The sequence below is a fragment of the Panthera uncia genome, chromosome F2 (genome assembly GCF_023721935.1).
Source record: "Panthera uncia isolate 11264 chromosome F2, Puncia_PCG_1.0, whole genome shotgun sequence".
NCBI classification, from domain to species: domain Eukaryota; kingdom Metazoa; phylum Chordata; class Mammalia; order Carnivora; family Felidae; genus Panthera; species Panthera uncia.
This window is the reverse complement of record NC_064812.1, coordinates 33,412,819-33,429,106: the sequence shown is the minus strand read 5'-3', so window position 1 is coordinate 33,429,106 and position 16,288 is coordinate 33,412,819. Positions and strand designations below refer to the sequence as shown.

General features: G+C 36.6%; 1 protein-coding gene across 1 annotated transcript in view; it reads left to right on the top strand.

Annotated features, from left to right (window-relative positions):
- The window catches only part of RIMS2 (regulating synaptic membrane exocytosis 2), a 600,787-nt gene that overhangs the window by 507,299 nt on the left and 77,200 nt on the right, over positions 1 to 16,288 (top strand). The window contains exon 22 of the mRNA XM_049633018.1: positions 4,847 to 5,088. Within this exon, the coding sequence (XP_049488975.1) occupies positions 4,847 to 5,088 (242 nt within the window). The remainder of the gene's footprint in view (positions 1 to 4,846; positions 5,089 to 16,288) is intronic.

Below are 16,288 nucleotides of genomic sequence, written 5' to 3'. Positions count from 1 at the left end.
CTCTCTCTAATACCTTGGCTAAGTCTCTCCTAACCACCTTCCCAGCTCTCAATATGGTGAAATATTTTTGACATACTATGTATTTTATTTACAGTGCTACTCTTGTGCCCTTACTCTCACACACTCAGGCTTTGTCTTTGTCCTGTGTTTGCTGTTTATTATTTTAAGCCAAACTACTTAGCTCTATTCATCCAAACTATTAATGAACACTTCTGGCCCTATAGCCTATAAACTTCATTTAATTTAATCACATACTCATATAACCCCTGATATTGCCATTTAAGTCTCTGAGGAATATCTACAAATATTTCTCTTACCTTTCATCACCTTTCTCCTAACGATTGACAATATACTAAATTTGCCTTTTAAAAAAATCTTTCTGAGTACAATTTTAATAATTATAATAATTATGTCATAAAATAGATCACTTGCACAGGCAATTTTACCTATTTTATTTTGAGGGTACTAAGTATACAGTTTTTCTAAAGTCAAAAATTAGAAAATATGTATAAGACAATATTCAGAAATATAGAAATGCTGCATCTCTTTCCAGAACTGAGCATCCTATATCAACACCCAAGATGATTGTGTGGTAATCTCTTGGTATTGGCTTGAGAGCCATGTTATACCTTTAGCCCATGGTATGAACAATGTGGATTGAATAATCTGACCTTTGTGAAAGAAAAACATATATTGGTCCTTGATTACTCTTTTCCTTTAAATTTTTTTTCTTATTGCTATGTATTTGGGGAGGAAAATAGAAAAAAAAAAGAATGGCTTTAAAAAGCAGAACTACCAACGAGAGAACACTGAAACTACTTTTAGTGCACTGTGCACAGTATATCCTTCTAGATCTTTTGCTGTGTACGTTTATACTTTTTTCCCCCATAAGAACATAATATTCTGAACATATAATTTTATTTTTCATATTCCCTTTATTTGCCTCTTGTGCAGGGAAATCACAGATCATCTCACAAATCCAGGTTTCCGTAACTGCATAGTTTAGCAAGGATGGATGGATAGATAGATAGATAGATAGATAGACAGACAGAAGAAAGAAAGAAAAGGAAGAAGGAAGGAAGGAAGGAAGGAAGGAAGGAAGGAAGGAAGGAAGGAAAAGAAAGAATGGATAACCTATGGGGTTTGAATTGATCTGTGACCCCTAGCAGTAGGGTAAATCCATATTTGGTATGCGGACCAGCCAAAGCTAGCTGCAAATATCTGCTTCCTCTATCCCTCCCCCTATATCAAAAACATATTTGATTTCAATAGATACTTATTTACAACAGCATTTTCAAAGGTACACTCTATTTTATTGATGAACATAACTTACTTAATACCTTAACTATTGGACACTTATGGGATTTTCCCTTGGGTGTATGAGTGTGTTGTTATAGTCAATTCTGCAGCAAATATTATTGCTAAATCTGTACACATTCTAAGTTTTCCTTTAGGATGTACCTAAAAGTAGAATCAATAGTTTAAAAACTAGGCTGTTTTTTTTTTAAGGTTTTTGATACATATTGCCAGCTAGTCCTTCAGAAGTCCATCACTGAGACCCCCACTAGCATTGTTGGAAATGTACTGTATCACCAGATCCTTAGAAATGGTCTTTTTTAAAGTAATTGATAATGTAATAGACCTGTGCTTTCTTAACTACACTGAGCATTCCAAATGATCACCCATGTTTACAGACTTTTTCTTACAGCAAGGTACTCCATGAATCAAGAGGCACAAAACTTTAAACATTTTGTTTGATAGCTTGCTTGCTTGCTTGTAGGTGTAGGTGATGAGGAGCAGGGAAAGTCCAGGAAACCAGTAGTGATACCCTAGCCTCAGTCTCCTTCTTCTCAAAACATAGCACTGGAGGGCAACTATTCAAAACTCATTCCTGGTGATCTCGAAGTTTCTAGAAGATGAAGAATAGATCCATCTTACAAAACTTTTAGTAACCCTTTATTGTAGATAATGCATTATCAAAGTTGTTAGGTTGAAGAGGAGTATACTTCCGTAGAACCAAATTGTCATTAAAATATTTATCTACAAACTGATTTATCAGCTCTAGTTAGTATTTTATTGTATCCTGCTTAATTTTGGACAAGTTCTTTATAACTTTTATATGCAACTGTGAAAATTAAAAATGCAAAAATTATAAGGTACAGTAAACAGTATTTTGTGAGTATATCTTTTTCTTCCTTGGTAGATATTAGCTTAAGTGGCTCTGTTAGAAAGGCATATGTTTGAGAGAAAGATGCCTACATGACAGGAGTACTAGGTTATTCTGACATGTTATATGGAGTATGTTATTATTTTGAAAGCCTGAGTTTCAAACTAAACTTTAACTTTTAAAGGCTATGCCATGCCTTTTCTGATGACAGCATATTATGAAAATCATAGGTTGCATTTCTGTGTTTATTTGCCCACAATCCACAGAATAAGAAACATCATAAGGCAGCAAAGCATTTAATAGTTTAAGGGAACCTTACAGATATGCCAGTTCAAGATGTTTAATGGATGCCCAATGGATGATGGTGGTGGTGATGGTAGGGGGTGATAATAATAGGGAGAAGGAAGGGGAGAATAATTTTTGGAGCCCTTATGTGTCTGGCGTTCTGCTCAGTGCTTTACTTACATTTTCTCATTTATTAAGTGAGGAAATTAAGTTTCAGAAAGGCTAACAACCCTCCCCAATGAGTCAGCCAAAGATCAAACCCAGATTTCCTGACTCTCAGTGCCATCTATTGTCCATTATATAATGCCGGCTGTATTAAAGACATTGCAGACATTTTAATTTCAAAAGTTTTTAAGTTTATAATTACAGAATCATTTCTATTAATACAGCTAAGTTTTTAAAGAAAAACTGAAGAGCTTTAGCCTTATTTTATCTGTTGCCCATATTCCCTGATAAAAATTGTTATTATTTTAATTTATTAAATTTTTACTTTAGTTATATATATTATCTCTATTCTCTAAGGTAAGAAAGGAAAATAAAATAATCTAATGTTACAAATGAGGAATCTAAGGCTCAGAATAATTAATTCTTCTAAGGAAGTCAGTTAAGTAACGGCAAAACTGGAAGTCAAGCCCACATCTGTTTGCCCCAAAACTCTGTTTTATTCTATTGTTGTTTATTAAAGAATAGCAACATCAAACAAGCTTGAAAGTTATCAATTTGGGGTATTATAGAAGCATATACACTGTTCTGTCTTTTGGCCTATTTATGTCTCATTTCTCCTTAAACTAATGTGAAGGGTAAAATAGTACAGTTTACTATATGTTTCTTTAAATTTGGGGGGCACCTAGGTGGCTCAGTTGGTTAAGCTACCGACTTCAGCTCAGGTCATGATCTCTAAGTTTACCAGTTCAATCCTCATGTCGGGGTCTGTGCTGACAGCTCAGAACCTGGAGGCTGCTTTGGATTCTCTCTCTGTGCCCTTTCCCTGCTCGTGCTATCTCTCTCTCTCAAAAATAAATTTAAAAAAAAAATTTTTTTTTTAATTTTATACTAGGCCTTTCTCCTCTTAAATGCTTGGAGAAAATGTACATAAAATTAGCATGTGGTCCTGGAGTAGATTTTACTCTAGGATGGAGTAAAAAAAAATTGGGGTGGGGGGTGGTTGGGAGGAAAGACCAAGAAATTGAATTAGAAATAAGAGCTTTCCTCAATAGGTCAGTTTTCCAATTCTCACTCTTTAAATGATACATAAAGATATTTCTAATGTTTCTTGATTTTTTTCTTTTGTTTCTGTAATTACGTGTTATTCACTCCTGTTATCAGTATGAAATTAAGGCAAAAACCATGACTCTAATCCCAAATCAAAATGACCTATAAATAACTCTTCCCGTACCTGCAATCAGGCTGCTTCTTTCACATTTTTCCAGGTTTGGGGGGGCCCAGCTGGATAGCCTGCTTCTGGATTCTTCAAACCCCGCTCGACTTCCTACCACATCCCAGTAATCACAGAAGAATCAAGGGTCCTGTCTTTAATTAGTTGGCCATGTTAGTCTCCTGACTATTGCCAATGGGAGTAATCAGTAATCACTACTAACACTCCCAATGGGAGTAATCAGCTAATCAGTAATCAGTAATCATCAATCAGCTCACATGCTTCATTGATTCATTGATTGCTTCTTGATCACATTGTCTAGAAAACTGATAATGAGGTTTTTTTTTTCTTTCAAATGAATGCAATCTCCCTTTTCTTTATCCTTTGGAATATAGACATAATGATAAATATGAAATTACATAAAGTGAAATAACTTATTTTTTAATTCAAAACTAATGAAACATCAATCCCTGTTAGAAAATGTAACCGTTATTTTGATAAATCTTATAAATCTTTTGAGATAAAGAAAACTTATTTTGAAAGGCCACTGTTAGCAGTGGATGCTGTCATTTTTGCTATTTTTTAAAAGATTCACCCACTCTACTAATTTCTTTTTGAAGGCAGTAGTAAACCATATCAGAGAAGAGTGCTTTTGGAAGCATCTCCCTTTGTTGTATGGCTGCTTTAAAGCATATTTGTACTTGCAGGATAGTATATTCTCTTAAATAAGCCCCCGATTTTCTGTGAATATTTCCCCCCCCCCATGGCCATGCAAACCGGTGCCTTCTTTGAGTGAAGTGAAATCGTGAGTTTACATAGTTGTGTTACATAGCTGCGTTAGGTTGACCCTGAATAGTAGAGCCCATTCAAGACCATGGTATTTGGAAGTTTTTAAATCCTAAAAATGTGTCCCATAAATGGTATGATTTAATTATACTCCAGATGTTTCATCTAAAATACATTTTCTGTCTTTTCCTTTTCACTCTTGTCCTCCCTTTTAATGATCCATCGGCCTACAGTGTCTTTACATCCAAAATGCAAAGCAGACAAGTGGGCATCTCAGGGAAGAACATGACCAAAAGCACCAGCATCAGCGGAGACATGTGCTCGCTGGAGAAGAACGATGGCAGCCAGTCTGACACCGCAGTGGGTGCCCTGGGCACCGGCGGCAAAAAGCGGCGCTCTAGCATTGGGGCCAAAATGGTAGCTATTGTTGGCCTCTCCAGGAAGAGTCGCAGTGCTTCTCAGCTCAGCCAAACGGGTAGGCATTTTTATGTTACTTTTGACTTCATGTTTGAGCTGTAATTAAAATACGTATTCTCTTCTCTTGCTCATTTCATCGCAGTAATTAATGGAAGATGATATGTTCCAGAGAGATGGGGCCATTTTAAGCTAGTTGACCTTTCTGCACATGAAACACTAACTTTGTTTTTCAGTGACCAATGAACCTGCTTTGAAGTGAACCTTGGCCCCCGTTCTCGAGATGCGTGTACAGTCTTTGCTCCTCAGGGAGGAGTTAAGCTGTGGTGGCGGGATTGCCTGTTGCTGATGCTTCGTAAAGATGATCTGATCTGTGAGATATTTGCTTTCTTTAGGTTCCTCAAGAGGGAACCAGCCAAATTAATTTCCATTCCCAGCAAGTTACCGTCACGAAGATGACACCTCCTATGTTGTGTGAATAATGTAGTTCTTTTATTGCTGACAACCTAACTTCTTTTTCAGTTTGTAAGCAGCATTTACCAGTAGTATCAATTTTCTGACTGCAGTTTTTATTTTCCTGTTAAAACTTCAAGCAGCAATATTCTCCAGCAGCAGGGATGGAGGAATTTTCTGCTGATAGTGAAGATATTCAAAGCCTTGCTACTTTCAAATTCCGTTTCTAAATCACATCTGCAAAAATAAATTAGATACAGCACTCCTACTCCTACTCAGAAAAGCCACAGTTAGCAATTAAGAAATTTGTGAGTCAAAGCAACGTCTTTTCAAATGGTTGTTGATAATTAAACATTAAATCCCTGGTATCTTGGAAATAATAACATATCTTCCACTTAACAAACAAACAAACAAAAACGTGTAATATGGTGTTTCTTTTACAGCAAATAAATTATAGGCAAATGGGTGAAATCTCATTTATGTTTGAATTACTAGGGTTCTAATACACAGAAATCAGGACAAAAATCTGCAACATAAAAGAATTTAAGGATACGTTAATTCCTGGACCCGGCTAACCTTAATTTTATATAACTGTAACAGGGATTCTGGAATCTGAGTCTTATATATATATATACTCTTATATTGAAATAGTTATTTGATGGTATTCCTGATATTGTGGTTGTAACTCACTATGTTTAATGTGACAATTGACATAGGAACTTTTCATTTGGTGCTTTAAAATGTTACATTTTAATATAGAAATAATAATTTATGCACATAGAGATCATACTTTAATTATTTTTAAGTTACTTATGTTTATACATAATTAGCTATGTTGTACTAAAATGATAGATGTTGGCCTTTTGACATTGAAATTGAATTTTTTTTGTATTTCTCTAGTGGTTAGAACTTCATTGCATTTTTTCCTTAAAATCTACAAACATCTGTAAACCTAAAACTTGTCTAAAAATAAAGCCTAAAGCCTATCAGTGAAAAAATTAAGAACCTGTAAAACACACATTAATAAGATTATAAGAGTTAGAGATAATGTGGTATTAAACTAAATAATCATTTACACTTGTTCAAGGTTTCTTGATAAATATTGACCACTTACTATGAGCCAGGCACACAGAGAGCAAAGATGGTTTTTATCATTATAAAAATAAATATCATTGTACCAGTGTGGATTTTCAGACAAGACTGCTTACTTACCTTCTAATGAGTAGAAAACTCAGCAAAATGGGACCTTTCTAAAAAATAGTGAAATTATTCTGGATGATATCATACCAATCATTGTAAATAATAATTTGCATTTATAAAGGTATACAGATCAGTACACATGGCACATGCTAGTTTGTGTGTTCCTTTGCCTGTTGATTGTAAACTCACCTGTAAAGTCAGCATTTCTAAAGATTACATATGACTTGCTAGGGATTATAACTTAGCAGAAAATACATAGAGATAATAAGAAGACTCAGATTCTATTGCTTACTCTGAGTTATATGTGATAATCAAATATGACCTCTTTAAAAACCTACCCGACATATCTGACTCGTAGAATGTTCCTCTGACAAAAGAAATTAACACCTCCTGTTCTAACAAGGTTTTTATAAGATTTTTTTTTTTTAGTTTATAAGAAAATGCTTTGAGAACTTAAAATCATTTTGTTGGTGTAAGACATCATAGCCAATTTGGCCTCATAAGGGAATCAAGGACTCTGTTTTAGACATGTTGATTTTGAGATGCCTGTTTAGACTTCTAAGCGCAGTTGTTATATGGTAAGTTGGCTATGAGTCTAGAGCCTAGTAGGTCAAGGCTGAGGATGTAATTTAGGAGTGATCAACAGGTAGTACTTAAAGCCATGGCACTAAATAAGATTACTGTAAAGTAACTTGTATCAAGAACAAAACTAAAGAGAGAGTTCTGTGATACTCCAACATTGAGAAAGCAGAAGAGAATTCATCAAAGAAGACTTAAGAAAGAGAAGCCATTAAAAAAAGAGAGAGGGGGGCACCTGGGTGGCTCAATTGGTTAAACCTTCAACCTCAGCTCAGCTCATGATCTCATGGTTTGTGGGTTCAAGCCCCATGCCAGGCTCTGTGCTGACAGCTCAGAGCCTGGAGCCTACTTTGGATTCTGTGTCTCCCTCTCTCTCTGCCCCTCCCCTACTCATGCTGTGTCTCTCTCTGCCTCTCAAAAATGAATAAACGTAAAAAAGAGAGAGAAAGAAAAGGAAAGGAAAGAATATGGTATCTTGGACACCAAATGAAGGAAACATTTTAGAAAGATTTATCAATGTGTCAGGTGCTTCTGACGGGTCAAGTAAGAAGAAGACTGAGAATTGACCATTGGATTTGGCAAGATGGGGAATTTGGTAAACCTTGACAAGCCTTGCAGTGGTGGACAAAGCCTTTTGGAGCAGGTTTAAAAAAATGGGAGTTGAGGTAGTGTCAGTAAGAATAATACCAAGAATAAAAATAAAAATATCTAATACTTACTGAACACTTTTATGTGCCGGGACTACTCTAAGCACTTTACATGTAAATCATTTAAACCTCACAATAATGTAATGAAGCAGGAATTAATTACTACTCTCCTCATTTTACGATTTTTTGAGAAAACCAAAATGAGCAGAGGGGAATAACTTCCCCAATTTTACCTAAGCTGAAAGGGTAGAAGTTGGAATTTGAATCCAGACAGTATGGATCTGGAGATTTCATTTTTACTCTATCGTAGTCTAGACCAGCATTGTCCAATACAACTTTTGCAATGTGGGCAATGTTCTGTATCTCTCCTATCCAATATGATATGTAGCACCAGCCACACGTGACAAGCTTTTGAAATGTGGCTACTGTGATTGAGTAACTGAATTTTTTATTTTTTTTTCACCTTTAATTTAATTAAATTTAAATAGGCACATATGACTAGTGACTACTGAGTTGAAAGTTTCAGATAGTAACGGCTCTTTCCAAGACTGTTGATTAAAAAAAAAAAATGGAAATATAGAAACAGGACCATAGCTTGGGAGCATTGAAGTCAGAAAAGAGTTTTGTTATTTTAGTGACAGGATACTTGTGGGAACAACTTAATAGTTGAAAGAGTTTTGGATTCAGAGCTTAAGTGGAAATCGGTGTTGTGGTCTGTGGTCACTCAAGAAATTATGCTCTTTAATTTTCATCTTGTAATAATTTCTAAGGTTACATGGGATTTTACATTTACTCTAATTATAACACTCAATAACTGTAATCATTTATTTATTTGTCTATCTCCTGGCTAGACTGTTTTTTCTTATCTTATGTATCTTTCTCAGTGTCTGGTATAGTTTCAAATATAGTGATCTTCAGTGAAAAGCTCATGTACTCCTTGGGGTGCATGATTAAGTTCTCTGGGGAAATGGAAAGAAAACGATAGAACTTCTTTTCATTTTTTAACTTAAAAGACAAGAAATTAAGCATTGCTAATATTTAGTACATACTTCACCCTTGTGTTCATGGTTGGTCTGGATGTGTCAGATGGTCAGTGTTGCATGCCTTTCTGCAAGTGTTAGTTTTGTTAACCATCAGAAAATGGGCAAGTGGCTTAAAAAGATTACTGCAAAGAAACTGTGGATTAAATGTAGTAGCTATTGCAATTGTGCAAAAAAGGTAGACCTGAAACTTTTATTCCTACTCAAGCTCTTCATCAGCCATTGATGAAGTACAGTGACACTCTTAAGATTTGACAAGAAGCTCACTGAAAAATTCTAAGTTATTGGGGGAGGCGCCTAGGAGGCTCAGCCACTTGAGCCTCCAACTTCCGCTCAGGTCAGGACCTCATGGTTCATGGGTTCAAGCCCCATGTCTGGCTCTGTGCTGACAGCTCAGAGCCTGGAGTCTGCTTTGGATTCTGTGTCTCCCTCTCTCTCTATGCCCCTCCCCTGCTTGCGTTCTCTCTCTCTCTCTCTCTCTCTCTCTCTCTCTCTCTCTCATAAATAAACATTGAAAAATTTTTCAAAAAAATAAATTCTAAGTTATTGAGAAGATTAATAAAAGATAGATTTACATCCACTATTATTAATGATGAACCCCTTACCCTGTGTTTATACTTTATATGGTCTATGGTATGTCTTTGTGAAGTTTCTTTTTCAATTATGACATCATTCAAAACAAGTATGAGAAAACCAAATTTGGAAGTAGACCTTCAAATTACTCTACTTATTGCTAACATAATGCCAGCTGCTATACTATATAAACTATATATATACTATATAAACCGTGATATATATAAAACCTAATTCAAAAGGACTTTATTTATTGGGCAAAAATATCAGTTCACTGCAGTTATTCCCAGTGGGCCAGTGGCCTTTCTGTGATCATTCAGGGTTTGAGACTGTTTCATCTTGAGGCTTTACCCTCTTCTAAGAACTTGGAAATACTCTCTATACGGCCAGCACACGCAACTTTTTATGTGAAAGAATTAGAATAGGAAATTCACGTCTGTTTGTATTTCATTGGCTACTGCTCAGTCACAAGGCTGAGTCTGGGAAACAAAAGGTTGGGAAATGTAGTTTAGGCAGTGCTCAGGAACAAGAAGAAGAAAGTTTGGTGAACACACCAACAGTTTTGAAAATTATAATGCCTATCACTGGAAACATTTTTCCTGAAAACATAAAGTCTTACTTTATCATTAGAAATAATGATTTACAAATATTTGTTGCATTTTGTTCTTTTAAATAATGTGTGTTTTATGTATTATACAACTATTTTAGAACATGTGTACCGTTGATAAAGAGTTTTTTTAGGGAAACGGAGATGATATTTTAAAAGGTTTAAAACAATTGGTCTAGTATATGTAATTCAAAAAGACCTAACACCACTATTCTAGTATGTTAAAGTTCTAAGTGAATGTTTGCTGAATCCATAGGTCTGTTAACAGAACTTGTACTAATGAAGAATAATAGAGATGTTAAATAGCAGTATTGCCTTTTCGTGTTATTAGAAATCTCAGACTAACACTATAGGATATAACATGTTAAGGAGTTTAACGCCAAATTTAGGCATATTCCTCACTTTTGAAATTATAATGTTTTAGGGGCACCTGGGTGGCTCAGTGGGTTAAGCATCCAGCTCCTGATGTCCACTCAGGTCATGATCTCACAGTTAGTGACATTGAGCCCTGCATCTGGCCCTGGGCTGATAGCATGGAGTCCACTTGGGGTTCCCCCCTCCCTCTCTGCCCCTCCTCCGCTCACACTCTCTCTTTCTTTCAATATAAAATAAGCATTTAAAAAATTATAATGTTTTAGCATTTATAATACTACCAGCCCTTATAATTAAAAGTATTGATAATCATGCCGCTATTTATTCTTTGGTACTGAGTTCAAGTGGCTTAACTATAAGAGATGAGGTAAAATATTTCATGTAAGTGAAAGCTATTATAAACATACTATGAATTGTGTTAAAGTACTTCTGTAGCAAGCTGGGGTAAACAAGTAACTAAGAAAGATACGAGTTTTATTGTTAATGGAAATTAATTTAGCGTTTCTTAGATTTGGATTGAACTTCCCATCATTTGTTCTAAAAAGAAAACCCTTATTTTTATTTTCTTAATTGTGGTAAAATACGCATAGCGTAAAATTTATTACCTTCACCATTTTCAAATGCACAGTGCGGTGACAGTAAGTACCTTCCCATTATTGTGCAACCATCTCCAGAATGCTTTTAATCTTGCAGAGTGAAACTCTGCACCCATTAGAAACTCCCCTTTTGCCCTTTCCTCTAGCTTCTGGTAATGACCATCCCATATTCTGTGTCTGAATTTGACTACTCTGGGTACCTTATATAATAAGCAGACTCGCACAATATTTGTCCCTTTGTGACCTAGTTATTTCACTTACCATAATGTTCTTAACATCCTTCCATGCTGTGAGCATGTGTCAGAATTTCTTTCCTTTTTAAGGCTGAATAATATTTCATGGTACCTATATACCACATTTTGTTTATCTGTTCCCCTGTAAATGGACATTTGGGTTGTTTTCACCCTTTAGCAATCGTGAATTATACTGCTATGAAGAACACGGGTGTAAAAATACCTCTTCAAGATCCTGCTTTCAATTCTTTGGGGCACATACCCACAGTGGAATTGCTGGATCAGATGGTAGTTCTATTTTTAATGTTTTGAGGAACCGCCATTCTGTTTTCCAAGCAGCTGCACCATTTGACATTCCTGCCAACAGGGCACAGAGTTGTGGTTTCTCTCCTTCCTTGCCAACACTTGTTATTTTTTGATAACAGCCATCCTGATGGGTCTGAGGTGGCATCTCATTATAGTTTGGATTTGCATTTCCCTGATGATTAGTGATGTTAAGCATCTTTTCATGTGCTTATTGGCTATTTGGATATCTTTGGAGAAATGTCCATTCAAGTCTTGCCCATTTCCTTAAAAAAAAAAAAAAAAAAAAAAAAACCTTTTTATAATAGAAAAATGTAAGCCTGTTTTTCGGATTCTAAAGGATTATCTCTGTGTTAATAACAATACTTATTTGTTTGTTTGCTTATTTATTTATTTATTTTGAGAGAGACAACGTGTGAGCGGCAGGGGGCAGAGAGAGAGACAGGGAGAATTCCAAGCAGGCTCCACATTCAGTGCAGAGCCTGATGAGGGGCTCACTACCATGAGATCATGACCTGAGCCGAAATCAACAATTGGATACTTAACTGGCTGAGCCACCCAGGCGCCCCAATCATTCATAGCTTTTAAAACTTCAGTGTCCCAGGGGCTCCTAGGTGGCTCAGTCAGGTAAGGGTTCAACTCTTGATTTCGGCTCAGGCAATGATCTCACAGTTTGTGAGTTTGAGCCCTGAATTGGGCTCTGCACTGCCAATGCAAAGCCTACTTGGGATTCTGTCTCCCTGCCTCACTGTTTGCCCCTCCACCCCCTCTCAAAGTAAATAAACTTTAAAACAAGCTATAAATGATGACATAAATATATGTCACATATTTCTGAACATCTCACATTCTAGTGTTTTATTATTATCTATAGAAAAAATAAGTAGAGCTCTTGAAAGCTATTGTTAAGGACCTATCTATTTAGGAACTATCCATTTACATCTACAATTGCAAATTATCTTGCATTATCCCTTCCCAAACCTAAAGATTACACTCATAGTCGAATTGTTAAAAATTTACTAACGAATTCTTATAGCATTATAATCATTTCCCTAAAGTACAAACATTACCATACATTTATTCATCTCACCAAGCAAACATTTTTTATCAACTACCCTATTTGCAAGGGAGGCATTTTGGTAGGTGCCAAGGAAGACGAAACTTGGCACATAGTCCTTACTCTTTTACAGCTTTTCTACTGAAGGATCTTAAAATCTCCCAGAAGAAATGAGTTGTAGGCTTGAGTAAATATAAAACAAAGTAGAACATGATGAGGACAAGCAAGAGGAACAGAGACTATCCTATAAGGAACTGTAGTGGAGTGGAGAAAGCAGATTGGCGAGTTTTCGAGTTCACATCTCCCGGCTCTGCTGCATGGACAAGTCAACCAACCTCTCTAAACTTCCGTTTCCTCAGCTTTAAAAATAATGGACTCTATCTCCCCACCTCTTGAGGTTGTTATGAGCCCTTCTGAAAGCACTTAAAGCAGTGTCCAATACCGTTAATATAATTATTAATATTGGTTCAGGTGTTAGTGCTCATAATATGTCATCGTTAGTGTGGCAGTGGAAATGATCACTCCCAACACTGATGCCAAGCTAGCAGTTGATCTAAGTCTTAAACTGTGGATAATGTTTAAACTGTGAGGATGCTGAGAACAGGGATGGACATTTCACACACGGGCAGTAGCAGACCCAGAGATACGGAAATGCTGTCTATATGAGAGTATTTGACACATGGTGGGAGATGAGCCTGGCAATGGAGGTTGGAGCCAGATAAGAAATAACTTAATGTCTGGGGTGCCTGGGTGGCTCAGTCGGTTGAGCATCCAGCTCACCTTTGGCTTAGGTCACGATCTCACAGTTCATGAGATCGGCTCTACGCTGATGTCATTGGCCTGCTTGGGATTCTCTCTCTGCCACTCCCCTGCTCGCTCTCTCTCTCTCTCTCTCTCTCTCTCTCAATAAATAAACATTAAAAACAACAACAACAGCAAAATGAAAGAACTTAAAGTCAGGCTGGCGAGTTCAAGCCATAGAGTTGGCAGTAGGGAGCCTTTGCAGGATTTGAAATATGGTCATGACAGTCAGAGTTGGAAAGATTTTGTCAGTAAGAAAGTCTAGAGATCAAGAATAGGAGACAAATTTCATAAGACAATTAGTTTAGAGCAGAGATGAGGGCCTGATCAATGGTGTATCAAGTTTTCTATTGCTGCCATAACAAATTACCACAAATTTAGCAACTTAGTGCAGATTTACCGTTCTATCAGAAATATGAGTGAGCTCAGCTGGTTTCTCTGCTCTGTGTCTCACAAGATGGCAAGCAGAGTGTCATCAGGTTGGGCTTTTATCTAAAAGCTGAAAGGAAGACTCCATTTCCAAGTTCATTCGGGTTGTTGGCAGAATTCTATGCCTTGCCTGCCTAGGACCGACATCCCTTCTTTTACGGTGACCCCTGTCATCTTCAAGCTAACAATGGCATGTTGAATTTTTCTTGTGCTTCTGATCTGAGTACCCATTCTGCTGCATTTCTTTGTCCAGCTAGAGAAAATGCTCCACTTTTAAGGGCTTATATAATTAGATTGGGCCAACTTAGATGATTCAGGATAATATCCCTGTTTTAAGGTCCTTAACCTTAATTACATCTGCAAATTCCTTTATACCACATAACATAACATATTTTGAGATTCCAGAAAACAGTGCATGGACATCTTTGGGGACCATTGTGCCTACTACAAATGATAATTATGGAAAGATATTGAAAGGTGGAGGGATTCGAGAAATATTATAGATTTGTTTTATAAAAATTATTATTTACATCCTACTATTTGCTTCCTGGGAGTAAAGCAAAATAGAAATAAATGTTAATCTTCAGTTTACACTATCTGACCGAACAACACATACCAGTTGTTAAGCATATAATATTTTTTAAATATAAAATTCAGAAAATAATTTACCAGTTTTAAAGACATCATTAACAGTAGCATGAATTTGTTCATTTTAATATTCACAACTTTAGATGTATGTGTTATCATTCCCATTTTACATATCAGAAAACTGAGACTCAGCAGTTCCATGATGGACAGATCCACTCCAAAGCTGGTACTCTATGTGATCCCACTGTTGCTTAAGGAATGTTTCAAAGTTTTGTTGTTGTTGTTTTAATGTGTATTTATTCTTGAGAGAGAGACAGAGCATGAGCAGGGGAGGGGCAGAGAGAGAGGGAGACACAGAATCCAAAGCAGGCTCCAGGCTCTGAGCTGTCAGCACAGAGCCCGACGTGGGGCTCGAACCCACAAGCCATGAGATCATGACCTGAGCCGAAGTCGGACGCTCAACCGACTGAGCCACTCAGGTGCCCCTAAAGTATGTTTTTATAGGGACACCTGGGTGGCTCAGTTGGTTGAGCGTCCAGCTTTGGCTCAGGTCATGATCTCATTATTTGTGAGTTTGAGCCCCACATCGGGCTCTGTGCTGACAGCTCAGAGCCTGGACCCTGCTTTGGATTCTGTGTCTCCCTCTGTCTGTGCCCCTCCCCTACTCACACTCTGTCTCTCCAGTAAATAAATAAATATTAAAAAATATTTTTTAAGTATGATTTTATAATTAGTTCTTTTCATATCATTGAGAGGAAGAAAACATTTCTCTTCAAAATAAAAACTTCGCAGGACACTACTTTTAATTTATTATAGGTTTTATTTAACTTAATTGGACATAATCTTAAAATCTGAATAGCCAAAGGCATTATACAGGCTAGTAATCAGCAAAGGCCTTGTAACTGTAAATAACTAAACCATAAAGGGTTTAATTGTAAGCTGAAAAGTACATACTAAGGAAAAGAAGTCTTTTTATTTCATTAAAAGTAAGTGTTTTAAGGTTTTTGAGCATGAGAGTATAAACAGAAATGCAATTTTCAGGTAAAGGCCATTTTTTTTGTAATTTTTTTTACACTTATTTATTATTGAAAGAGAGAGACAGAGCATGAGCAGGGGAGGGGTAGAGAGAGAAGGATACAGGGAATTCTAAGCAGGCTTCAGGCTCTGAGCTGTCAGCACAGAGCCCGATGCAGGGCTTGAACCCACAAACCATGAGATCATGACCTGAGCCAAAGCTGGACGCTCAACCGACTGAGCCACCCAGGCGCCCCTGGTAAAGGCCATTTTTAAATGAAATTCCCATATACTCTGCATAGGTATATGAAGCTACTAGAAGTTTTTGTTTGGTTGGTTGGTTGATTTTTTTATTCAAGTGACTCTCATTCCTTTTATCTACTAGGAAAATTTCCAAAGAGACAGTTGCAGTTATTTCTTGCAATTTCCTAAAGCCCTAGGTAAGCAGTGTAAAATTCTACTAGGAGTAATGTTAGTTCATTTTTCGAACATAAAGAGAAACATAGGAATGTTAGCTCATCCTCCCCTTGGGCTTTGAAAGCTATTTTGTACTGCAGACTTCGTGGAATGAAACACACTATGGTAGAAACTAGCTTCCCTCTCTGATGCTGCTCTAGATGGACACATCCTTTTTATTGTAAGATTTTTTTTTTTAACTGACGCCCTCACTCACTGCCTTAGAACATGTTAACATTATATTGTTACTCAGTAAATATTTATTGAATTTCTACTCCGTGACAAGACACCATGGTATGTCATAAACAGGATCCTC